The sequence below is a fragment of the Sminthopsis crassicaudata genome, chromosome 6 (genome assembly GCF_048593235.1).
Source record: "Sminthopsis crassicaudata isolate SCR6 chromosome 6, ASM4859323v1, whole genome shotgun sequence".
Classification (NCBI taxonomy): domain Eukaryota; kingdom Metazoa; phylum Chordata; class Mammalia; order Dasyuromorphia; family Dasyuridae; genus Sminthopsis; species Sminthopsis crassicaudata.
In genome coordinates this window covers 194,853,761-194,881,267 of record NC_133622.1, presented here as the reverse complement: position 1 = coordinate 194,881,267, position 27,507 = coordinate 194,853,761, and the positions used below count along the sequence as shown (strand labels likewise).

Genomic DNA, 27,507 nt, shown 5'->3' with positions numbered 1-27,507 from the left:
TGAGGATTTTCAAAAAACATTTCATTCAAGGAGGAATTGGTTAAAATGTATATTTTTTTCCCCCAGAATGAAAGCCAGGCTCACTTTATTTGGATAATCATTCAGATTTGTTCAGTACTTTCATACTGGTGGAGTTACTGTGAAGTAGTTTTCACCACGATTTAGCTGGTTAAAACAGTTGCAGCTCAATTATCTTGTTGAATTATCTTCAGCAGCAGTGAGACAGATTCCCCAGGCATTAGTCTCACTAAATAGAGTTTTCGTTGAAAATAGAGAATTCAAATAGAATATATAATATTGAATTTAAGATTTGGGGGGTTTAAAAAAAAAAGAAGAAAACTTAACTTTATAAAATTATTTATTCTATTTTAAGCCTTCTATCATAATTTACCATCCAAATATTTTGTTTTCCATGGTCCAGCTTTATTTACGGGCATATAAAATGAAATTGTGAGATGTTTTACAAGCTTCTTTTTACCTTGAGTAGCTTTTGATTTGTATGTTTTTGTTTATATGGATGAAGAGCATGACTTCTGCTTCTGTGCAATAGGTTCAAACGTGCATTTATTAGACCTATGTTGAAATGGCAATGTAGCATCTACTCACTGCTGAACTGAAAGGTAATTAATTGTAGGTGGGATTTTTAAAGTTTGTACATCCAGCTACTTGGGTTTGTTTTTTGTTTTTTTGTTTTTTTTCCCACATTTTATTTCTTTTCTAATTGTAAGAATGACATTTTGAGATTAAAATTGTGTGTATGTGTGTGTGCGTGTGTGCTTGTGTGCACACACGCGCACGTGTGAAAGAACTACCTGTCAGCAATATTTAAAAAATAAATGATTGGGCAAGAAACCTTAATGTGAAGTTTGGACGCGTTCTGCGAGACTGGCCACCTGTCTGACATTGCTTTGTGCCATTGTTATGTCTGGTATCTGTGTACCATCCAACCTGGGAATATTTGTTTTATTGGTTGTGCAGTTGTACACAATGCTACAACCTCTGGGGATATGGGACCATGTAAAATATCAGACTGTAGGATGATGGTGCTATTTTTTTCCAGCAGGCAATGAGTCTTTGAAAGCTTACTTGACTCTTGTCTTTATAACAACATAATTAGTCTTTGGAAATTCATTGGATTTTTTCTAATGGAAGATGAATATAATTGTATTTTACAATAATTTGAAATTTACCATTGAACTAAATGCTATATAGGATCAAGCCAACCAGTTTATACATCAACATATATGAATATTTGATAAATTTATACTTAAAAGTATTTTAAAAGAAACTTAATGCAGACAGCTAAACTGTATATTTTACAGAAAAAAAATTCCACATTTCTGTATTTCCTCAGGTAACCACATAGTTCTACCACCTCACAGGTGTGACCTTAATATGTTTCTTTGATTTAAAGGAAATTGGGAGTCAAGATTTACAAATCTTCATCCAAATTATGCTTAGATCTTTATATTTAATTTTTTTTCTATTCTATTTATTAAACAAGTTTAGAGAGAGCGAGAGCACTGAACTATTTAGACATAAGATTGGCATGGAGTTTGTTTCTTTTGATAAATTCTCATCTCTGAAAAGATTAGGTTAAAAAAAAAAGTCGTGGGGAATAACATTTTGTGCTATCATTACATTTAATTCCTTCAATATATAAGCTTACGTTTGAAGAATGAGCTAAAAGTTAAATTTAGCTTAATATGTATGTAGAGCATTGGTGTAAATGAGTATCCCAATAACTTATTTGGGCAAAAAAGAAAGCAGTTTCTCAGATGAGACAGATTTAGAGTTAGAAGACTAAATAGACATTGCAACCACTAAGCCTTTAACATCATTGTGTGGTGAAAGAAAGACCTGGAACAATTGCAGTATATAGAAATGAGACTACAGATCTTTTTGACTGTTTCATTTGAAAGTTTACATTTTTTATGCTTTGTGTTGCTGTGTGATTTTTGTACTCTTGGTGGCTAGTTTTTTTTGTCTAAAAATCTTTTTGGAATATTGCTTAATGTTTTGATTTTATGATAGTGAAGCTTGTATTCAGTGTTTTGCCAATTAATATTATATGCTTGTAATAAAAGCAAAAGAAAAAGCTCACTAAATTTCTGTCAGGCTGGAACTTTATTATCCAAAATTTGTATCACAACAATGATTTCCTAGTATAATACAGTGGTAATATGAAAATGCTTTTAGCTGCCAGTATAAACTGTTCCCAGAGCCCTTGTCCTTTAGTTCAGTCAGTATTTAATATATCTTCCACACCTCTGTGATCACACATCTCGGCCCGCTTGTCAGTCTTAAGTATCGTTGCTGCTCACTCTTACCATTGACATTTTAAAATCTGAAACATCATTTCAGTTAGCCAAATGTTTGTGCCAAATGCTTGGCAGAAATTGTACATGAAGTGACAAATATTGTTCATCTGTTACATGGAGAAAAGAGTAGAATTTGGATGCTTTGGTCTTTGGTTTATATACACCACTGAAAATAAATTCTAAAAAACAGTAATGGTAGCATTTCTAATTGCTCTTGTGAATATGCTGACCTATTTTGTCACCTGCACTGAACAAAGGAGAAAAAAACTACTTAGACCATATCCTTAATTTTCAAAGTTTAACAAATAATAAAACAATATTGTTTGCTTTGGCAGAAAATTGCAAAATAATAAAGTTAGTGGCAAGAGAGAATGTAATGGCTCCTTACGCCTTCCTTCTTCAAGGCTTAGGGGCATTAACCAGGGTTAAAAGTAGATAGCCATATTTCAAGCCAATTCCTTGATGCTATCATTTGGCTGATTTGGCAAATTCTTTGCTAGCTCTTAAAGTTATCAAGATTTATGTCTGGAATTCTGTGTAAAAAGGGTTTTGATATTCTAGGATATCACAGTAAACTACAAAGCAGATGTTATGCTGGGTGTGTTTCTTTGCAGTATCTGCATATAGCAATGTAAATTTTCAAAAATATATCACTTTTGCTGCTTTTCTTCATATTGGGAGATTCAAAAGAACTTATTTTCTGCTACTGAGTTGCTATTGTAAAATAAAATGGTCACCGCTGTGGTCTTAAGCCTTTAGACATTCTGTGCCCCTCCCTCAACACATACATAGGTAACATCTACTAAATATTAATATTAGTGCTGATTATGTGTAAAGAGAGAACGAATCTGTTATTAGACATTTGCTTTTTATTGCCCAAGATGATGATGGCCCTGAAAAGATTTTTTTGTTTTGTTGTGAAGAGCAGAAAAGGACACAACTAATAAAGTTAGCAACATTCTACAATCCACATTCTTCCATCCCCCATATTTTTGTTTTGCAATTATTAAATTATTGTTCTCCCCTATAGACCAATGCATTTTTATATGTAGGAAGCCTTTTTGTTTGTCCAGCATAATTCTGTGTGTGTATAAGATAGTTAATTGTACATATAAAATAGAACTTAATATAAGAGTACATATTCACAGAATACAACATCTACCCATGATAAAAGCCTGGTATTGGTGTCAATTCTGAACCTGTATACACTGACACTGTAAGAAGGGTCATCTCTCTGACTTTTCTCTCCCTGTCTGACTCTCACTCCATACTCTTACAGCTAATATCCATGATGGCATTTGTTGCCATCCATTTTTCCTTGCTGATTCTCAAGGGAAATTATTGAACACTATTTCAGTGTCCTTAACACTGACGTTAAGGAGAGTATCTATCAACAGCTCAGTTCACTATTGGGCTGTGACCAGAATCATCAGTGTAGAAATGTACAAATCTGATTGGTAGACATTAGCTACACCCTCCACACAACACAAATATACATACGTTATGCATGTGTCATGTATTGAAGTATAACTATGCCATACAAGTCTCTTTGTTGCTGGGATGATCAGCTTAAATCCTTTTGCCTATGACCTACAAGCCATTTCCTCAGCAAAAAATAAAATGTACCTTTAATAATGCGTATTTGTTGGCAGTTTTTTTCCATGTCTATATGGCACGAAATCTGCTCAGGTTTATATTAGAAATGATGTGCTTATATACCTCACTTCAGGAAGGGATAAAGAAACCACCCTCGGCAATTGTTGTGATTGTGACCTTTGAAATACCAAGTTCAGAAAAACAAAAATACAAAAAAAAATGTTTTATGAGTTTCATGTTTTGTATTGCTTTGTGTGTAATATATATAATGTGGCAATTTAATTGTTTCAGGCTTTAATTTGGACATAAAATAAATTATTTGACCATTACATTTTATTCCTATGATTTTTATGCTGGTTACAAAGTGCAAAAAAAGTCTGAATTTGATTTTGGTGTCAAATCATAGAATTATTGTTGCTAAAAAAAAATGTGAATGAACAGTTGCTTCTTTACGAAAACTTGTTTTCTTTGTAGCTATTTAGCAAGATAGAAAAGAGTCCACCTGATATTGGGGAGGAACTGAAGACTGGAAAATTTTTATTTAGACTTTAATTGGGAAGAAATCTTTTAAGGGATCTTGGTCAGGCACAAAATTCTAATAACTGAAATTGTTATTAAGCATCTTCTCTGCGTGAGACACTATGCTGAGCACCAGGAGATTTGATTTAATGCCAAAAGCATTTATTAAGTGTTAGGCACTAGAGGATAATCAGGACACTTTGTTATTCATCAAGGTAAAACTGTACAGCTCTGGTGAATTTGATTATTTGGAAATGGATACAAAGGTGAATGAAAAAGCCTGTTGCCCCAAAAATCTTACAGTCTAGTGAGGGAGGTGCCATCAAATGGGCTAGAATTATAATACAAATTAAACCTTGAGATATTCTGAGGAGATAAGCTAGGGCGTTTGTTTTAAAGGAGGAGAAAACAATTCCATTTGGGGGAAGATCTCTGTAAAGAGATGGAGAAGAGTAGATAGAGATGGGGCAAGGGTAGGGGATAGCAAGAATAAAAATGAGGTAGCAACAAATTTAGGGAAGGAAGAATAAAAGTTGCAGAACTGCTTGCATTACTGTATAGCACATTGCAGTTTCCAGACACTTTCTCCTGAGTACCCCAGTGAAGTAGGTGAAGAGACCAATTGGTAATTAATATTGGCACATTTAATTTAGTTGGAATTTTCCTTCATTATAAGAAAATAACCTTATTTGGATGTTCTTAGATTGATAGCATTTTAAAAGAAATTCTACTTTTTCATTTCAGAGAGTATTCTATCCATCTTCTACAATGATTTTTCCCAGTTTAACCAATTGATTTCAGAAAAAAGTCAGAATTAAATCTGTCACTGTGGTATAGTAATTATTGCTCTTAATGACACTTTGAATACCCACAGAGAATGGATGGAAGTAATTAACAGTCATTGTCTAATATGTAGCAAATAAAAAAATCAATTGGAAAGGAGTATACAAGTAGCTGGAGAAGAATAAGGGAAAGCTTTATGAAGAAAAAGTAGTACTTGAACTGTATCTTAAAAGAAAAAAGAATTTTGCGGGGCTAAGGTAAGGAGGGAATGCATTGTAGACATGGGGGAAGACCTGCTTAAAGACTTGGTGATGGGAGATGGACAACTTTGTAGAAACAATGTTATATTTGATCTTAGTGACAATATGGAGCCACTGGAATTTATTGAGTAGGAAGGATGATGTAAGCCTAGCACTTGAGGAAAGTCATCTTGCAGGTATAGGGGACCATTGCAATAGTCTAGGTAAGAGATGGTGAGGGCCTGAAGTTGGTGGCTATGTGAATAGAAAAGATGTAAGATTTTGCAGGAGTAGAAATGGCAAGATTTGGCAACCAATTGACTACATGCAGGAGGGGAGAAACAATTTTAAGGAGTTTAGGAACTGATGAAACTGAATGGTCAAGTTTTCAACAGAAATAGGCAAATTTAAAAGGGGAGAATTATAGGAAAACACTATTTTGGACATATTTGAAATATCCCCAAAGCGTCTAGTTTAAAGTATCTAATGGACAAGTCAAGATTGAAGTTCATGACAGACACTGAGGCTAGTTGTAATAAATCTATTATGTTGTCTGCATGAGTGGTAATAAATCCACGGGAGCTGCTGAAGTCATCAAAAGAGTAGAGAAGATGGCCCAAGACAAGACACATGATATAGATTTCATTTGAGTATCTCTTCTAGTATTTCCTGGTATCTTCACACTATATTCTGAAGTGTGTCAACAATTTCAGAGTTGAGTAGCTTCAGTTATCTGGTAGTTTTGTTGTTTGTCTCAGTTTAGGACATTTGGTCATCTTGGCATTCATTGTTTCAGAAGTATCAGTGGCTAATGTAAACATTTAAAAAACTATATTGAAGCATGTATAAAGGAGGGAGTATGATGAAACTCCAGACTGAATTTCTAAGCCATTAGCTATCTAGTAAGCAAATCAGGTTATATTTTGGAACTTCAGTTTCTTTCTATGTCAAATAAGATTTCATCTAGATCATTTCAAGCTCCCTTTTAGCTCAAAAAATTATATAATTCTGTGTAGTACTTAGTGCTTGAATATAGATTTTCTCATTTTTTTGTTTTTTCCCCAATTCAAGTACTAAAGTATATTCAAGGCACCACTATTCTAGACTCTGTGGACATAGTAATAGTCCCTTGCTTCAGAGATCTTACATTCTAATGTAAATGCTTTTCTAAGAACCTAGAATAAAACCCCAGTATAGGCCCTGTGATAATTGCTGGTTTCCTAAGTCTAGCTGAGGTTACAGTTGAGCTGATAACATGAAGATTTTTATAGTTTATTTTTTGAGGGGACAAGGGAAGGGTGACACAAAAATGAGAGGTCAGGATCAGACCAGGGTAAACCAAAACCAGGTACAGTGCAGGGAAGAATCAGTAAAGGAGTAAGCTGAGTATGTAAGGGATTGAATTGTCTTAGGAATTGACTTGTTCCCCTGCTTAAGGCTAGAGATCACTCTAATGTTTATGCACACCCCAGTGATGGAGGATAAAAAGAGACATAGCAGTTGGCCAATAAGTAAGTGGAACTTGTCTCCGCTACATCTTGTGCTTAACACTATGCCTAGTTCATAGGAGGCGCTTAATGGAATTTTGACTATGTTCCAAACCTTTAGCACGCGTGAAAAAACATTGACAGGGGCACTGAGTTGAAATGGTTAACTCCATTTGAGTGACCACTGGCATGAATTCTTTAGTCTGGACTTGTATTTGGGCCATCACTGTGTATTGGCTCTCAAGGCTCTGCTTATGAATACTGTCATAGTTCTTCATTTTTCCAGTAACCTTCTAAGAAAAATGGCAAGTTTTTTCATAATCAAAACCTCAAAAGTTCTGTAAAGTGTATTACATTTATGATCTCATTGGATCCTCCCAACAATCCCATGAGGTAGGTAATACAGGTGCTCTCATCTGTATTTACAGATGAGGAAACAGATGGGGAGGGGGGAAGGGAGGGAGGCAGGCAGATGTAAGGAAATGAGAATTGACTTCTGGTAGGAGATAAGCCTTGAAGGATGCTAGAGATTCTGTGAAGGTGTTGGTGAAGAAGGAGTGCCTTCCAGGCAAGAAGGACTGCCTGTATAAAGACTTGGAGTGGAGGGCTCCAGTGTCTTATGGGGAGAACATCTAGCAAAAAATTTGACTTGCATGAACTTTCCAGGACAGGAGCTGTGGAATTGCTTCCCATGATCCTTTAGGTTGTAAAAGCCTCTGATTTGGAATGATTAGCCATCCTCCTAATCATTGTAGCAGCTCATTGTTTTCTGAGCTTTAGAGTATACAAAATACTTTGCACATTTTATAATTAGCCATCATATAAGGTCCTACTAACAATATCCAATAACATGATTTTTTTTAAAGGGGAACTCTGTCACAACAGTGATTTATTTTAACCCCATGGTCAAAAGGAATAGGTGTGCTTAAAGAATTGGTCTCACAAAATGAATAATTTGGAAAAATGAATTAAAAAAAAAAAAAAGAATTGGTCTCACAGGGAGGAAAACTTTTCTTTCTTTCCTCAACATTGATTTTCCAAATATCTATCTACTCCATAAAATGCTTATTCACAATGTTTCCTATAGCTGTTTTAACAAAATTTTAAAAATAGTTAATATTTGGAAATGTGGGCTTATTTAGAAATAACTTCAATTTATTTTCAAAAATTGCACTGTAAGTCTGTTTGCATGCGTTTTCATTTGTTTTTCTAGGGCTTCAAAGGGCATCTGACAAATATATGGAGGTCACAAGCTACCCTACTATGGCACAAACCTTTATCTTATGACTTCCAACTGCTAGAAGCAGGAAAGGGTAGAGAGGGTTCAAAAAGGATGCATTTACCATTGAAATAATGACAAGGCATTATTGCCACCCCTCCCTTTTACCCCCTCAAGGTTCTTTGATGTATTCTTTGCCTAAAATTTCAGGTAGCTTATAGTTCAGCCTGATGCATAAGAACTTTTATCCTAGGACACACAAAATGATGCCAAAAAAAAAAAAAATACACAGAAAGCCACTGTATTTATACAATGTAGCTACATCATTTGGTAGCAATAATAATAATAAGGGAATTAAAGGTTGGGCTGTTTAGATGTACATAAACAGACTTTCCAGAGCTGCAGGGTTCTATTGAAAGGAATGTAAGCTCCCCAAGGACAGGCACCCTATCCTATTTGTCGTTTGTACCCCTCGCATCTACAAAGTGCTTGTATGCTCGGCACTTAATAAATGCCTGTTAACTGATGAGGTCTCATCAACTCTCCTTTTTTGCCAACACATTAGCTCTGCAGTCATAAACTAAGGTCTTGTTTGGGAGCTCAGTTCAGGAACTTGGGCTTTCCTTGCTTTTGTGAGTGGGAAAGGCCGATGCAGCAGCAGATTGCTCCTGGCCTCCCAGAAAAGCCCATGCTTTCCTCACTGGGGTAGCAGCACAGGTTTTTGCATGCACTCCACAGCTGTCTCCACTGATGCTGCAGAGTGAGGTATGGATTAAATCATATTCTCTAGGAGAGTGTTGCTCTTCATTTTAATACTCTCAGGCACTCCTCAGAATTAAAGGCTCTGAGCAGCAAATTACTTCTATAGGAATTGGTTGGGGTGTAACCTAAAACAAGAAAAAGAACTCAATTCCAGCCAGTCCCAAAGCTGTCATTGCACATGCTAGCTCCATGTTGCCCAGCTTATTAGGATACACTGGGTTTAATCCTCTTCCACTCATACCCTCATTTGTTGCCCTCCTCTGTGAGGAAATAGGAGCAGGTGGGATCAGAGTAGAAATGAAAGACTAGTAACTTACTTGGTACAGCATGTCATCGTGCTGCTGAGCTGCCCTGGTCCTCCCCGGCCCCTTGCCCTTCCTCTTGCCTTAGATGAGGGGAAGATGCTTTGAACATATGTCTGTTCCACCTGCAGGGTGCTCCTGCCTTGGCCTTGCTGCTGAATTTGGGATTGGCCACCATGAACTCTGAGGATGCTGAAACCCAAAGAGGTCCTGCTATCACAGTGCTGACAGGCCCCAAGGAACAGAGTGGAATCAAGCACCAGGGACGGGCACAAGCTAAGGCCAACACCAAGAGTCAAAAGCATTCTCATCCAGTGATGGAGCAGAAGTTGGGAACCCAGGCATGGGCAGGATCCCAGACTGTGTAGGGAGCAGGGCCAGCAACTTGTGATGGCTGGAACTCACTGTCCACCACCTCCTCACGGACTCTCGCTACGTGTGGGCCTAAGAGTGTTGTGTCTCAGGCAGCAAGGCAGCAATTGGATAGCCTGCTAGATAGCCTTGGTCTGAGGCTACCCATGAGTTAATGAACTGACCTTAGGCCAAGTCCAATTTTCTCCATCCCTCTCCAGTACATACAGGCCAAGGGGCCTGCAAAGAGGTCCCAGGCATGCAGAAGTCACAACTCCTGGACCAGAGCCAGGATACACGAGACAGGGAATGAAGGCCCAGAATGCCAGACACTGGGGGAGGGGTTCCTCTGACAACCAAATCCCGTAAATACTTACTCTCTGCTATCACAGAGGTCCAATTCAATTCCATCCAACAGACTTTTATTAGATGCCTGCTGTGCCCAATGCACTATCCAATTCCTGGGGGTAGAGACGCAGAAAACCAAGAAGTCCCTGTTACCAAGGAGGGGGTCATCCCAGAGCCTCTGAGCTCTGAGCAAACAGCCCTTTACCGGGAGGAGTGGCCAGGGTTACACAGCACGGGGCTCTGGTCACTTTGCAGCATCCCTGTGGGCTGAGATGGAGTTACTGTAAGCAGTCCTCCTGTGGTCTCCTCCTAGGGCTACCTCTTCACACCCACACACATTACACACACCTCTCCCCTACAGATCATTCTCTAGATTTTCCCCCACTTTGTCACGCCTTCTAGGGGAAGCAGGTGTGTTGTCTGACCTCCAATCCCTGTCTGTAATCATAACTCTATACAAAGTGGGTAAAAAGGAGGAACTTGACCCCCAATTCAGAAAAAGACCCATGAAAAACCTGGAGCTCTGAAGACCCAAGGGAACCTCCTTAACGACTGCTTTTTTTTCTTTTTTTTTCCGTTTTTAACCTTTCATACAGCAGGAAAGCAGGGAGGAGAAGCATAGTTTAGATGCTATTCAAAAAGATGGAACATCCAGGGCCATTATGAAATAGACCAGTTTCCTCACCCATCCTTCCTGGCCTCCCCATCCAGTACTGGGTTTCCCAATTCCATCTCAATGTCTCTGAGGTTGAGGCTTGACCCACTGGGGATTTTGAATGAGGATCCCTCCATTTCCCCTTAGGATGGGGCTGCCTTCTTTCCTTAGCTCTAATTACCTGCTCTTACCAGCTCCTCCCACCCCAAAAGATATGGCAGTTTTGCCCTAGGGTGGTGTGGTTGGGGAATCAGGAAGAGAGGACAGTTGCCCTCAGGGTGTACTCCGTCCTGTAACTTGTATTTTCAAATGTTCTGCATCGACGGTGGGTATTGTGTGTGTTGGTCGGGATTCTCCCTCTACCACTTCCCTCATGCATTCTTTCTACTAGTGGGCTTTGAGAATGAATTGTCTGCCAGACAACCTTGGCCCAAGGCCACCAACCCACGAGTTGATGAATTAAACCTAGACCTAGTTCAAATTTCTCCATCTCACCCAAGGTGATACTTATCATTATGGCAGCCTCTTCTGACCAACCCCACACCACCAACTATGCATTGCCAGCTAGGAAACTATACATGGTCACAAGGCCTAGAGAAGCTATTATGGGCTCAAAAAGAATCGTTTCTAATAGTAGATGAACCATTAAGTCACTTAACACCTTCAGCTCTTGGTTTCTACATCTGTAAAATGGGGAGTCCAATAATACATGCATCCCTTGCCTCATATCTCCAGGGTGATCTTGGGGAAAGTGTTTTGTAAGCCATAAAGCACAAAACAAATGTTCTTGGAGTTTGCAGGCCGTAACATATGGGCAGGAGTCGGGATTGGGAAGGGAATGCTAGAGTTTTATAGTTTCCTTGGGTGGGGAAGGCAGAGATGAGCAGTAAGTGCCTGTCATTACCTGTGTGACTATGGGTCACTTAATTTCCTGGGTCTCACTTTCATCATTTATGAAACAGGAGGGTGGGATTCAGTGACCTCTGAAGGCCCTCCCATCTTGACAGCAGAGAGAATGCTGTAGCTCATCTTGTCTCTTTGCTCTAACAGGGTTAGAACTCTCCTGATGACACTTAGCAGTCCCTTGATTCTATTGTAGATTCTCATTCACAGCATGAAGTTACCAGTGAGTCTAATGAGAAAGCCATTCTTAGACCAGTGGCTTGAGGAAGGACTCTGGGAACTGAGGAGAGAAGAATAACAGGCAGAGGCTGCCCACCAGTGATGCTCACTGACGTGGGCTTATAGGGGCCAAGGAGACACTGACACTCATACACAAGCATAGGAGTCCAGCTTTATTCCAGTGTATATTAGACTGCACTAATGCCCATGCATGGAAATCCAGTGTACATACAGCAACAACATTGGGACCTGGAACAGACCAGGGATCCGTGTCTCTGACACAGATGATGTAAAGGCCCATGTACCAGGGATATTTGAAATGCAGTCCCAGAAACCCAGTGTCTATACATCAGTGACACACACACACTGCCAAAGGATCCATGGTGTTATTCTAAAGAAAAAAAAAAAAAAAACCCTAATGTGGTCCAATTCATTTTACAGATGAGTAAAACAGACCCAGAAAAACAAAATGGATCGCCTATGGTCCCCCAGTTAGTGACAGAGCTAGTTTACCGAAGTCCTCAGAATCTCTCCACTGTGCTATGGCAAAGTGGGCCACCTCTATCATATAGATGCTGGGGGTGTGGACATTTAGGGAAGGTCACTTAATTTCCAGCCCCGGGAGCTTCTTGATCCCACCTTTGAGGGATGGTCACTTTCTGAATCTAGCCTCAGTTTCCACTCTTGTGGGATAGGGTTCATCCCTGACCTTCCTGCCTTGCAGGATTTGAGGCAGCCGGCACCGCCTGAGCAGTGGTTGCAGTTGTGCTAGGAAGGCTCTCAGGCAAACATTTGCAGGATGTTTTTGGAACTAGCTAATCCCTAGCTTAAGAACACCTGAGCTGGGCAGTTGTCAGGCTTCATCTACCTGGGGAGATTTTTTTTTCCCTTTAGAAAATAAACATTCTATCCTTTGTTTTTTAATTAATGAGACATGAATTCCCAACCCTCAGCCTCCTTCAGAGAGTTTATGAGAAGGGGATGACTCAGTTCCAACAAATCTTTGCTGAGCTCTGCCCTGACACCCCAAGATCATCCTCTGCACTGCTCTCCCCCTACCCAGGTGGGGTCCGTGCTTTGTAACATTACTCTTCAGGAGATCATGCATTTCTCTTCTGTCTCTTCATGGTTCCCTGGCACAAAATATACACAAATGAGGGTGACCTATAGATGGGAAAATGGGAAGAAATCCAGACCCTTCCCCCCAGGGAGCCACATTCTGAGGGGGAGACGGTGAAATGATAAGAAAATCCATGGGCATGGTCTGCAAGGAGGATGCCAGCAGAAACTTAAAGAACAATAGAAATAGGAGCTATCATTATTACAGGGCCACTTTAGTTACTGACTTTTCATTAGAGCTTCATTCCTTTGGGATAAACATTGCTCCCTCCCAACTCCTTCTTTAAAATGTGACTCCATCTTACCCTAAAAGGGAGTCCCCTATAATACAGAAGGAATGAGTTTAAGGAGAGGACTTCTTCTCATACAGGAAAGGACTCAGGGAGCCAGGGGGAAGTTGATGAATTGAGAGAGAGATTGGAAAAGTACCAGAAAGAGACTGAGATGTAAAGGGGGGGAGAGCTAAAAATAAACACACAGGACTAAGTCTGATGGACATATCCCTGGGTGCTTAAAGAAGTCAAGTTTAGAATCATTCCCTACAGGAGGAGTCATATCTGGTGGAATTGAATACAAATAATCCTACATTTTTCCAACTGTAAAATTTGAATTTGAGACCTAACCGAGGCATCCGGGGAACCCTTCGAAGTATTTCTCCTGCCTACCTCATTGATATTCCAGCTATGCATCCATCTCTGTGTCCCACAAAATGTCAGCATTAACCCCAGGTCACAGTGGACTCAGTGTAAACAGGTCCAAGCGGTAGTTTGGATAGCTTCAAAAGGTCAAGTTAATGTCATGTTCATGACTGTGAATGTCTGTGAATATTTTAGCTTTTGATATATTTTTTTTTTACATTCTGATCTTTTAAGGTTACTTTCAAGTACAGAAATCTAGGGGTTTTAGTGAGCTATAAATTACACAGTGTGGCAGAGGAGCCAAGGAAAGAAATGAATGAATGAAACGAATGAGTGAGTGAATGAATGAAGCAGAATGCATTTAATAAGCACTTACTATGTTTTAGGTGCTGTGCTAATTGTTGGGGGCACAAATTTATCAAATCAAGTAGCCCCTTCCCCTGGGGAGCTTACATTTTAACAGGGGAAGATAATATAAATAGAGTAAGTTGGCCAGGCCAAGAGTATTTTAGTCTGAAAAATTACAGGGATGCTGAGTGGAGCAATAAGGCAGAACTAACCAGTTCAACTACGTACCCTTTGGATCTTTCATCCTCTGACTTTTGACCATTTTTGTCTTGCCAATACTCCCATCAACAGACCCTCTACAGGAAAAATGCTTATATTGCTATTACAGTTCCTACATCAGAAGCCCCCAACACGTGGGTATCAGAATAACCTGCGGTCTCCTTGTCATGGGGAACACCTACCAAATACAGGTCAGCCCCTTCTCTGACTCGAGTCGTCTGAGAGCATGGAGAGCTTCTTTAAATAGCCGGATATGGGACAAGAAGGGCTTGAACCCAGGTCCTTGCCTCCCTAGCCAGCTCTTTCTACTCCCCCATGCTGCCTCCCATAGATTTAAGTATGTAGTTGGCGGAGGAAGGGCTCTGGTTATACTTGAGATTCAATAAATGGAGTCAGAAATGAGGAGGGGGGCGGGTTCCAGACTTTGGGAGACTTTGTGTAGCAAAAAAAGGGCAGTTTGGAAGTGAAGAATGGGGAGTTCATATTATATAATACAGTGCTGATGCTCATTGACATATCTTCAGACTCTGAGATTCAAGATTTCCACGATTTTAAAGACATTTCTATCCTCTGGGCCATGTCCTGAGTAACTCAAGCCTTCCTTGGATTCATCATTTCGATCTATCACTCTTCCCTGTTGGACATTTGAACATCACCTTTTATGACCAGAAATGCCTCCACTTGTACCCCTTGCTCCCCTCTCAGCGCCCAGCATGACAGGCAAGCCTGGCTCGATGTCACCTCGCTGATGCTTGCACTAGCCCCCATCCCTACCTGGTGGCCAGGGTCTTTTCCTGGGAAGTGGGGCAGCAGCAGGGGCGGGAGGTGTTTGTCACTTGTGTATCCCTGTGTCAGCGCTGGTGGGAAGGAGGGAAGGGAGAGGGAGGGCGGACAGGAATCGACCCTGGCTGAGTCACAGGGAATTCTCAGCAATGTGCTAATTGTATTTCTCAGCTCCTGGGGAAGCAATTCTGGGGCAGGTTTGTCTCTGAGTGATGGATCAGCATAAGCAGAGTATGAATCATCAGACCTTTCAATTGCTGTTAGAATTCTTGGAGATTTAGCTATTTTCATCATTAAAACAACACTTTAACCACCCCTTCTATTGAAATGTGCTTAGTACAGGAATTAAGGTGGAAACCACAGCTACTCCTATAATGGACAAAGCCCTTAATATTCAGTCACGAATGAGGTCCTTCCAGCTGTCCGTCCTTCCCGGGAGAGACAGATGATGGATATCAGAAAGGTCAACTCAAAGTCGTGGCTCTAGCAGTAGCCTTCTCTGATTCCTAACCTAGGACTAAGACCCAAGAAACAGCGTAGGAAAGTGGAAAGAATCAGTTTTTCAGACTGGGAGACTTAGGTTTCAGTTTTTTCACTGACACATACCAGTTGTGTGTCCCTGGACAAGTCACAGCCATCCAGGGCTTCAAACAAGCTCTTTAAGGGACAGAGCAAATGCTGACCTTCGTTTGTAATTCATGTGTGTCTGATAGCACTCCACTTAGCAATGCTGGAGTGTTTGCCTTTGTCTTCCCGAGTAGATTAAGGCAAGAAGGTTGAGTGACTTGCCCAGCATCATGCAGCTTAGTAAGTGTCTGAGCCTGGATTTGAATTCAGGTTTTCTTGATTCCAGGCCCAGTACTCTATCCACCGAGCCCCCCTCACTGTCAGAGGGGAGGTTATTTTAATACCAAATTCCCTATATCAATAGAATCATGGTTCTGGTCCAAAAAACTTTCCCCCAATCCAGATAATTTTGCCCTAGAGGCACTTCTTTCTCCCCCAGGGACAGGGATTGAGGGGAGGAGACAGGTGTAACAGGTAACCAGGAGGGGTGTTTGAGAATTATGGACCAAATTATGGAACTTAGCTACTACTCTTGGTCACTTAGCTCCCTAGTTTGACTGGTGGATGGGCTGTAAAAAAATATAAATCTACAGCCATGCTGTGGTTGATTCAGTGTGTAGCAGGGGAGACAAATGACCCTTTTAAGAAAAATTTCTAGGAAACAGGACTGGTAATTAGTCCTTCTCCCTTTAAACTGCCCTTCCTTCCAACTTCTGCATTTCTGTTGATAGTACCACCATTGTCTCTGTTATCCAAGCTCAAAACCAGGGGACCCTCTTAGATTCTAAATTCTAACCTATCACCCTATCTAACACCCAATCAGTTGCCAAATCTCACTGACTCTCTTTCCATAACCTTTCTCCGCTATGTTCCCTAGTTCCCATTCGTTGGCCTCCACAACCCTAGCTCAGGCTGCATCTTCAGAACTTCACCCTCTATCCTCACATCATCAGTAAGGTAAGGACCAACACCACCCACTAGTGGAAAGAAAAATCAATAGGATGTGATTCTCTAATTTAAAGGGGCATTCACCGCTACCATTACCAACTTCAGAAATTCCTCTGCGCTTCTGCCCTTCCTTTTCATGTAGTCATAATTACAAGTGTCCTTGGGGACCCAATCACCAGGTGATTACTGGTCCAGACATTCCACTTCTCTTCCCTGTCTGTCTGTTCCCGCTCCCACGTTGCCTGTTTGTAGAGATTATAGTGAACGAAAACTCCCTAATCCTCCTCCTAACTTCTCCGATCACAAGATTCAAGAGAATAGGTCCCCTGAATTAATTCTTCTGACTTCTAGATGTAACCCCTATATTCTTTTCTTCTACTCTTCTGATAAAGTATCCTTCTGCTGAAAGAAAAAATCCCAGAGCTCTCATCTCTGTCCACCTTAACGCCATGTACTTTTACCACCTTCTCTTCCTTCCATGCCCTTTGGAGCTCCACATTCTGTCATAAACGATGTGTAAACCCCCTCCTCCTATCTTCTTTCCATTTTCTTGTGCTCAGGGAAACCTGATTATACTTCATCTCTGACACCTTTCCTTCCTAACACACACACACACACACACACACACACACACACACACACACAGAGAAAGACAAACACTATATATATATATAAAGAGAGAGAGCTACTAAAAGGAGTCATAGATTTAGAGCTGAGTGGAACCTCAGAGGTCATCACATCCAATGCATTTTACAAGTAATAGAATTGAAGCCCAAAGGGTCTGTCCAAATGGCTTTTCACAAAAATAACCCGGTGGTAGAGCCAAATTTTGAACCCAGGTCATTGCTTTCCCCTTTGTCATACTGGAATCAACTGTTTCTTACTCCCCACTGCCAGTTCCAGATTCTCCCTTGGCCACAACCATCATATAGCATAAATTTAGAGCCAGTCAATTAAGTACCAGGTTCTGTGCCCAAGCACTAGGAAAGGAGCTCATAGACCCTCTAAAGCTGGAAGGGAATTTATGTGCCCTCAAATTCTACAAAATTGAAATAGCTTGTCCATGGTTACAAGGTAGAAAAATGCTTGCAACCTTTTCTTTTTTTGAAACTCACTACATCTGTCTATAGCACCAAGGTTCAAATTTTTGTTACTATAATTCCCCAACCTTCAAGTCACTCTCTATCCTTTCTCAAGGAAGGCACGACCTAACACAGTTTTCCTCTTCACTCTCATAATTGGACATTCATTATATACATTGGGGTCCCATCAGTCTAGACTCCCAACCTCCTCAGCAACTCTGATCTATACCTTCACTCCACTTCCACCACTCACCAAAGGAATCACCCCAAACCTCCATGATTTTGAACTCTGAAATTCTTCTCTCATATTCAACCTCTCCCTCTGTTTTACTCCTTCTATTTTATTCTTCATCTTCACATCAATCTCCTGGCCTTTCATCCCTCTTTGTCTTCCCAGTTCATTATCTGTTCAGGTTTCTCTTTTTTTCCTTTATAGTCTTGATTTCAGAATTAATGAGTTCAACTATGTACCACACTCTACCTTTGAATCTCTAGTCCTCTGTTTTTTCGCTATTTTTGTCTTGCCAATACTCAGTAATCGATCATCCTTGTCATTCATCTTCCGTATTCCCACAATCATGCTGCTGAAATGCACTGGAGAGAGAGAATTACACGGTTGTGCTGAGTGGATCCATTACAAATTCATTTAGCCGATCTCAGCAGCATCTTGGTGACTAGGAGACAATCTTTATTCTTTCCTGATTGACTTTAGGCTCTCCCTGCGAGCTCTCTTCTTACACTCCCAATTCACATCGGTTATGGAGACAATATCCCAAGGTCCCTCATCAGGCTGGGGTTTTTTATTTGTTTTATTTGTTTTCTTGAAAGCTATTGAAACGCTCCTCAACGTTTAGTTGACTCAGGGACCTCAGACTCTGGCCTTTATTGTAGCTTTCTGGTCACCCACATGTAAAAACAAACAGGACTAGGGAGGACTAAGGCTTCAGCCGGCCGACCAGAAGCATGACCAACAGTGGCTTGGGAAAGTGACTGCGACCACAGCAAATACCCTTTCCCCACCTCGATTGTCCTTCCTTGCTTTTTCTTTCTCTGAATGACCTTTCCCTGTTATGGCTAAATATACCTCCTTTTGTTGATGGGCCACAAGTGTGTCATTTATTTCATCATCTCAGACCTCAGCCACCAGAGGGGCTTGGTCCACTCTTGGTCCTATTCCACTTCCACTACGTCCCTATCTCATCAATGACCTTGATTCCTATTTTGCTAGAAAATTAAGGCATTCTGGTACAAGCTTTCTCTCCTTCTCTACTCCATACCTCAAAATCCGTCTACATCTTGACCAAGGTTTTCCTACTTTATTCCCAGTTCTGAGGTAGATGTGAACATTCATCTTACCAAATTAACCCTCCTATTTATACTCTCAATCCTAACTCCAGTCTCCTAGAAGCAGTTTATATCTTCAAACATCACTATTTCTTTATCTGATAATTCTTTCCTCATTGCCTACAAACCAACCCAGATCTTCATCCTTAAAAAAAACAACCCACTATTAATAGACATTACCATCCCCTTGAGGTACCCTTCTATACCTCCTTTTCACTGCCAAACTCCTAGAAAAGGTTACCTATCTATCCTCATTACTTGAAGTCTCCCCCCCCCCCCCCCCAACATCATCATAAGTCCTTGCAATCTGATTGCTGACCTCAGCAATCTACACAAACTCCTTTGTTTTTGGACATTTTCAAATTCTCCCTTTATCTTCTTCCATACTCCCATGATTCTCCTTTCTTCGGTTTCTCCTTCCACCTATCTGTTTCTTATTGTTCTTTATTATATCATCAACCACATCCTACCTCAAAAGCATGATGTCTTCAAGTTCTGTCTTAGATCTGTTTTCCTCTGAACTCCATCCCTTAATGATCTTATTGGCTCATAGAGGTTCAATTATCTATACTCAAATGACTCCCAGTCTATATCTTTATCCCACATTTCTTTTTTTAGACTCCACTTTCAAATTGCCAGCTAATTGCTGGATGTCTCCATCTGTACATCTCATTGAAATCTCAAATTTCATGCATCCTAAGCAGATTTCATCATCATCTCCACCCACCTCAATCCTTTTCTACAATTTTTTCATCTCTCATTTGAGTACTAGTAAGAACTTCCTAATAATTCTCCCCGCTTCTGTCACCTATTTGTTCTCCAGAGAGCTGCCAAAATAATCTGCCAAAGGCATGGGTCTGCCCATGTCACTCCCCTGCTTATAAACCTTCAGTGTTTCCCTGTCACCTCGAAGATAAATTAGAAGCTCTTTTCCCTGTTAAGGGAATCTGGATCCAGCCTACCTTCCCAGACTTATTTCAGTTCTAGCTAAACTGGAAAGCTAGATATTCCCTAAAGTCTATTTCCATATCTAACCAGAAGTATGCCTTCCTCATCTTCACTTCCCAGAGTCCTCATCCTTCAAGGATCAAGTCAGGAGCTGCTTTCCTTAACCTCCACAGTTGTTAGGGATTTCTCTTTCTCCTCAAATTGCTTTGTATTTATTCATCTGTGTATGTGTTTTACTCCTAGTAGAATGTAAGCTCCTTGAGGGCAGGGATGGGCTTATTTTTATCTTTTTTTATTCCCCCGGGCTTAGCACAGTGCCTTGCTTATTTTAGGTGCTTAAATAAACATTTGTTGGGTTGAATTATTGAATTGCCTCTTGCCTGAACTATTATAAAATCCTTTTAACTAGATTGTTCAACCAGGTGGAGTGGTTAGAGCTTGGTCTTGGAATCAGGAAGACTCAGCTTCCTGAGTTCAAATGCATCCTGAGACATCCACTAGCTGTGTGACCGTGGACAAATCACTTCACCCTGTTTGCCTCAGTTTCTCATCTGTAAAATGAGCTGGAGAAGAAAATGGCAAACCACTCAAGTATCTTTGCCAAGAAAACCTCAAATGGGGTCATGGATTCAGACAATAAAAAATTCACTCTGTATTCCAGCCAAACCAAACCATTTACCATATCCTTGTTCTTGCCTACCCTTTCCCTCCTCTGCATTAAGAATAGTCATTCCTTTTGCTGCAAATGTGCTCCCTCCTGATTTCTGCCTGCAAGAACCATCTTTTCTTTCAAGATTCTATTCTTCCACAAAGCCTTCTCTTACTGCTCTAGCTGAAAGTGTTCCCTCCCACAAAATTTTCTAGGGAATTCAACAAAGTAGGAGAGGTAATGGGGAAAAGCTTAAGAGGAAAAAGAAAAGTCTCCACTTTATTAAGTAGTAATAATGTTTAATAAACTAGGGACAGAGTTCAGAGCTAACTAATTAATGAGAGGTGCTATAATTCTAGTAATAAAGAGATATCAGAACATACTCCATGAATACCTTAGAATCCGGAATTAGAATGAAAAAGGAAAATGAACCAGTAGCAGATGAGAGATGACCACTGTACTCTTATGTGACTGTAAGGATAATCCCCTACTACATTCGTATCAAATTTATTTGTATCCAATAAGTTATATTTCTCCCGTAGACTGTAAGCTTCTTATCCATTCAGTTGCTAAGTCTTGTAGTTTTTGCCTCCATGGTATCTCTCTCCCCACTCACACGGCCATCCCCCTATTTAAGGCCCTCTTTACCTGATCCACAAACTATTTAAAGCATCTCTGAATGCATCTTCTCCCTTTAAGACTCTCCCCTTTCCATTCAATCCTTCTCATAGCTAATGAGGTAGTTTTCCCAAATCTCTCCGCTGCTGAATAATCTCCAATGCCATCATTTTACCTCCAGGATCAACAACAAATTCCTCTGTGTGACATTAAAACCCTTCCACAACCAATCTTCCTAGCTTTATTACTTTCCTCCATTTACTCTGGTTCAAACTATGTTTCCAACCTTATTATATATTACTCCCTTCAAGCTCCCTACTTTCAAACCAAATTGACTTTGTGTCTCACAGAGAGATACTATTCTGGAAAATCCTCACAGTATTCTGAAAAAAAAAAAAAAAAAAAAAAAGCTATGCTAGAAAAAGCACTGAATTTTCACACCTTTAACTCAGCAGTCTCACTACTGAGCACATCCCCAAATGCGGTCAGAGATGGAGAGAAAGGTCTCTTTTAGACCAAAATAGTCATAGCAATGCCTTTTTGTGTGTGGTAGCAAAACACTGGAAACAAAACTGGCAGCATTGAATGGCTGAATAAATTGTGGCGTGCAGATGTATCCAATTTATTTTACTATAAGAAACAACAAAAATGAGGAATAATGAGAAGATGGGAAAGTTTTGTTTAAGCCAATAAAGAAGAAAATAGGCAGAATTAAGAATGCAAAATGTGCGATGACCCCAATAATCTAAAGGAAAACAAGACCCAAAGAATTCAGGTCATCATGATGACCGATCTTGAGTAATGATCATCTTGGAAAGAGATGGTGTACTAGGAGTATGGATTGTGGTCAATATGCTAGTTTGTATTTACATACGCCTATATCTTTATAACAAAGAGAGGGTTTTCTTGAAGGGACAGTTTTATTGGGACAAAATAGCAATTAAAAATATTACTAAATAATTTGTTTTTTTAAAAAAAAGAAGAAAAGTATTTTATAACCCTCAAAAAAAAGTGACTTGATCACAGAACAGAAAACAAAAGGAGGATGGAAGACTCCCCAAATGCTCTTCAAGTGATTCACTTGTGAATGATGTCAGAGAGGAAGAAGAAGGAAGGAGAGAATCTAAAGAAAATTCTGTGGCTAACAAGAGCTCCCCACTGAGCCCCAACTTTAAAAGGACTCTACAAAGGTAAGACCAATTCAATTCAATTCAGCAATCATTTAAGTGCTCCCAAGGAGGTGGCTTTCTGCTGGACAGATATAGCATGATAGTTGATTAAACTAAAGCAATGCCATTTGAGGAGGGCTAGAACAGGAAAACCCAGAGTGGTTGGGGAAGGTTTCCATTGGGAAAGGTCACTGGAGTTGAAGCTTGGAGGAAATCCAGAAAAAGGTGAAAAAGCATTCCAAGAAAGGAGAAAGCCTGTACAATGCTCAGAACAGCCGACAAGGGGATTTGGCTGCAAATCCTATCACTGCAATTCAGTTCAGTAACTCTGAGCTTTGTCCGATCCTTTCCTCAGCCCTAGGACTGAGGAAAAATTAAGTAGTCTCTGCCTTCAAAGAGCTTCTATTTTCCTGGGGATACCACATGTGTACAGAATGATAGAATTTAAATTCCCAGCCAAGCAGTTTCTGTTTTCCCTCAGAGGCAGTAGGAAATCAAAGATTTTTGAGCAGGGAGGCAACAATTTCAAGTTTGTCTTTTAGGAATATCCATTTGGCAAACGTGGGGAGACCAGATTGATGAGGGGGAGAAAATAGTGTCAGGGATTCCAATTGGAGTCATTCTAGTCCAGTGAGAGGTGGTGAGGGACTAAACACTAAGGGTGTGGGCCCATCCAAGGAAGGGATGAGGGTCTAAATACTAAGGGAGTGATGAGGGACTAAATACTGAGGGTGTGATGAGGGACTAAATACTGAGGGTGTGGGCGCACCAAAGGAAGGCAGATGGAAACGTTACATCCAGAAAAGACATCCAGTGGGAAAGAATACCTCCAGTCGTCAGATTTCTGTGAGAAATGTGGCAGGCCCTTTTCTTTCTGGCCTACATTGCATGTTGGGGAGCCCTGACGGTGGTTCTAGGGCTCCTGTGTGTAAGGTGAGTGGAAGGGCAGGCAGGAAAGCAAATCCACAACCAGCCTGTAAGGAAAAACCATAGAGAGAGAGGAAGATGTGTACTAATGAATGTTGCTATGAATTAAGTAACACTTTCAAAAGAATTCATCATATTCTGTGCTATTAACCACAACAGCAAATTTATACATTTGAAAAATAGTGACACCTCATTATTCACTCTGAATAATGGATTTATTATTATTTTAGTAATTATTATTAATTATTAGATTATGGATTAACTCCTTATAATAAATATTAATCCATCCCCCTAACCTGTCTATGGCCCACAGGGTGGTAACAACTGGTGGAAGGATCAGATTAATGATTGGTGGTTGCTTTTATTTTTGGTCAGGCCTTGCAATTACAGAAGTGCTGGGGAACTTCCGGCATGGAAACTCCCTTCACCGGTGTTTAGAACAGAACTACCTACTGATTGGAACCCAGGCTTTCCTGACACCGAATCAATCTGTTCCACCAAGCTGCCTCTCATCTGTCTTGTAACTCCGCCAAAGAAGTGTATCTGGTAGATCAGCCCGTCTGTTTTTCAGTCAGAACTGCCCTGAAGCAATCAGTGTGTACTCTAGTCTTGTGTTCTTGACAAATTTACACTCCTGTTTTCAAGAAGAAATCTGTGGGCGTGTGACTCCTTAGATGCCATCTGCCACAATAGCGCCAACATCTGAAAGACCCGGGGACTTGCAATCTGCTGGAGATTTTGGTGAGAATATCACTGACACTTCTGACGGAGAAGTCAGGAAGTCGTGGTGACAGCCCCTGTGCCAGTAGGAGTGGGCTAGAAGGCCCTGGGCAACAAATGACCCTCTCCTTGCTTTGCGTGGGTACCATCTGGTGGCATTATTTTCTGTCCTTAGATTTCTTTTCATCCTTTGCGTGGAATCTCTCTATTTCACTTATCTTTCTCCCATGTACCATCGTTATTTGTGTATGTGACTTTCCATCCATTAGAGTGTAAACTCCCTGAGGGTAGGGAAGATGCCACATTTTATCCTTGTATCCCCAGTGTTTCCAGTTTTTTACTAGCGCAGAATGCCACTGTAAATAATTCGGTATATTCAGCCTCTTCTTCCTGTCTTTGATTTATTCTTAAAGAAATAGGAAAATCCCTGAGAGTGGGATGAGGGGAAGGAGAAAGGACATTTCTCAGTCAGTTCCATCTAAGGAAATATTTATTTTCAAAGCTGTTGTAGGGCCCAAGAGACAGCCAAGTAAATATATAAACACTGTGTTTATTAACTGCCTACTAAAAGTTCTGAGGGTATGAGTACAAGCTTCCATTCTAAACGGAGAAGACAATATATAATGAATAACTGAAAATGTTGGTGAGAGATGATTCCCATCAAGGTGAGAGGAAAGCTCACCTGGCAGAGCCCAGTGTTCCAAGGCTGCAGTGTAGAGAAGACCATAGCCAGCCCGGGGTAGAGACTGTTAGGAGTGACCCTAATAGGGAATTTCTAGTCGAAGCTTAAAGGGTGCCATCCCAGGTGGTGAAGGCAGTATCCCTCAGCCTCCTACTTTGATGCATGTAACTACCTGACTTGAAGCTCTTGCTTGGTCAGTGAAGGTAACAGGTGAGCTCTGGAGAAAGAAAACAATTCTTCTGAAATGTCTGGAGGAACTGGGCAAGAATAGACAAGAAGAGAGGGATTGGCTTCCAGTTCAATTTTTCAGTGATAGACTTTAATCATTATTCAAGCCGAGACACTGAAGCTTCTCCACCTCCACTGGAAGTCAAATGATTTATTAATTAAATAAAATTTTTTTTTGAGGGGAAGCTAAGTTGGCACAAGGGATAGAGCACCCGCCCTGAAGTCAGGAGGACCCGAGTTCAAATCTAACCTGAGACTCTTAACTCTTCCTAGCTGTGTGACCCTGGGCAAGTCACTTAACCCCAATTGCCTTAGCAAAAAAAAAAAAAAGAAAAAGAAAAAGAAAAAACATTATTTTGAGATTTGGTCTCAAAAGCTGAAAGTACTAAAGTCGCTCACACTCTTAATCCCACTACTAATCAACGTGGCACTTTTGACCTGTTCCATTTTCTACCTAAGCCAATTCACCCCTTCGTAGGCAGCCTAGCACCCCTTGGAGACTCATCCTACTGGTACTGGACTCAGTGTGGAAACCTGATCAATTGTAGACCACTGCAGCTCAAAACTCCTAAACCCCAGCAACCTACTGGCCCCAACTTCCCTATAGAAGGGGTTAGAGACAGGCACCATCATGCCCAGAGGGCTTATTTACATTTAAAACAAGAAATTCAATCGGTGGGAAAAGCTAGAACAGCTATTTATAGTCCATCAACATCCAACATTGATTCTAGAGAGAAATCTGAGCCTAACGGAGAGATTTAAAATTTTTTTTATTATTTTCATCTTTATTGGTGAGAGGGGATCACCTAATTTATCATATATTAAAATGCAGAATTTATATTCCATAGAAACCATAGTAGACTGAGGCACATTGATTTTTTCCCCCCTGAGGCAATTGGGGTTGAGTGACTTGCCCAGAGTCACACAGCCAGGAAGTGTTAAGTATCTGAGGCAGATTTGAACTCCTGACTTCAGGGCTGGTGCTCTATGGTACACATTGATTCTTGCACATCCTTTGTATATCTCAGAGTTGTTTTGTCTTTTTTTTTTTTTTTTTTTTTTTTGAGTGTACGAAAGAGAACAATTGTACTTCATATGATTATAATCCTCCCAATATACCCAACATCCTGATGGACCAATTTTTTTATTGGAGACATTGCCTGCTATGTTTAATTGCCATTGAGTTTAGTGCAATGAAAGAGTGCTATTTTTGAAGTTAAGTTTAAATCCTATCCATGCCTCTTACCACTGGCATGATTTTGTGCTACAATCTCCTTATTTGCAAAAGTGTAGGACTGCATTAAATAATCCCAGGAGTGACTACCAGCTCTAAATAAGTGATTCTAGCACCCAGCATGCTAATGTAGCTGAGAGTTGACAAATTTATCCAATTTCAAGATTTCATTTCAGAGGATCCTTTTTTTTTTCTTTTTAAAGTAAAGCTTTTTATTTTCAAAACATATGCGTGGATAATTTTTCAACATTAACCCTTGCAAAACCTTGTGCTCCAATTTTCCCTCCCTTCTCTTACCGCCTCCCCTGGATGACAAGTAAAGGTAGACATTTTAGATGTAAAAATTAGACAAAGGCATCCTTGGAAAAGTCTAGCCTATCATCCCTAGAGTTACCACCTAAGATCTGGGGGGTCAAGAAATAATGACCCAATCTGAGCCCAGACAAGGCTGGGGGCCCTCTGAATATTAATTGGTCCTCACCCAATTGATCCCTTCCATGTCTCCCCAGATCCCAGATTTTTTCATCACATTGTCTTCAAAATACACATTGCTATTCCACCAACCCTATTTTATTCTTTTTTTTTTTTGATAAAGTGTACCCTTTCATAGCTATTTTAGTCATGAGTTCAATCCCATGAAGCTTCAGCAGTATCTATAAAGTCATATTTGCTTCCTAGTATTAGATTCTCTGGTCCAGCTTGTACTTTGTAATCTATATTAAACATTTGCTCTGGGTGGCCAGAACTTTTTTGATTTTTGTGACCCCCCCCTTCCCTCTCAGTTCAAGGAGCTATTGTAGGAATTTCTGCTTTCAAAAATAAAGCTTTTATTGTTAGTTTTTCCTTTTCCCTCTAAGAGGACCCTGACATCAGGGAGGTGATGCCGTGAAATGCAAGTGAATTGGATTCAAGTGCAAGGGCACTTGCCTCACTTTCTCCAGAGCCATCGGGGTCCAGTGAATAGATATAGAATAGGACGACTGGAGATGGTTCTTTTCAACAATGAAGTGATTTGGGACAATTCCAATAGATTTGTGATGGAGAGAGCTATTCTGCATCCAGAAAGGACTATGGGAATTGAATATGGATCACAGCATAGTATTTTTATCTTTTTTCTTGATGCTTGCTTGCTTTTTTTCTCATTTTTTCCTTTTTGATCTGATCTTTCGTGTGCAGCAAGATAAATGTGGAAATATGTATAGAAGAATTGCATATATTTAACCTATATTGGATTACTTGCCATCTAGGGGAAGGAGTGGGGGGGAAGGAAGGGAAAAAATTTTGGAATATGAGGTTTTGCAAGGGTGAATGTTGAAAACTATCTCTGCATGTATTTTGAAAATTAAAAAAAAAACTATTATTAAAAAAGAAGAAGAAGAAAAGATATAGATCAGGACCAATGGAGCAAGTAATAGACCAATCCCTGACCTGGGATTTGGATTCATTTATCACTTATTAAATATTGGGACTCTAAATGATTTAGGAGAAACCTCTTTCCTAAAGAAAAGAAACATTGCTATTGAGCATAATTTATCATAATCATTTTTTGCTTTCTTTTTTGGAGCTAATAGTTTTCTTTA

The 27,507-nt window shown here is 40.2% G+C and overlaps 1 protein-coding gene across 1 annotated transcript in view; it reads left to right on the top strand.

The window, feature by feature from the left end:
• PCGF3 (polycomb group ring finger 3) overlaps positions 1-11,067 on the top strand; it is a 95,622-nt gene extending 84,555 nt beyond the window's left edge. Inside the window, exon 10 of the mRNA XM_074274459.1 lies at positions 9,360-11,067. Coding sequence (XP_074130560.1) covers positions 9,360-9,596 — 237 coding nt within the window. The 3' untranslated portion in view covers positions 9,597-11,067. The remainder of the gene's footprint in view (positions 1-9,359) is intronic.
• The last annotated feature ends 16,440 nt before the right edge of the window (positions 11,068-27,507 follow it).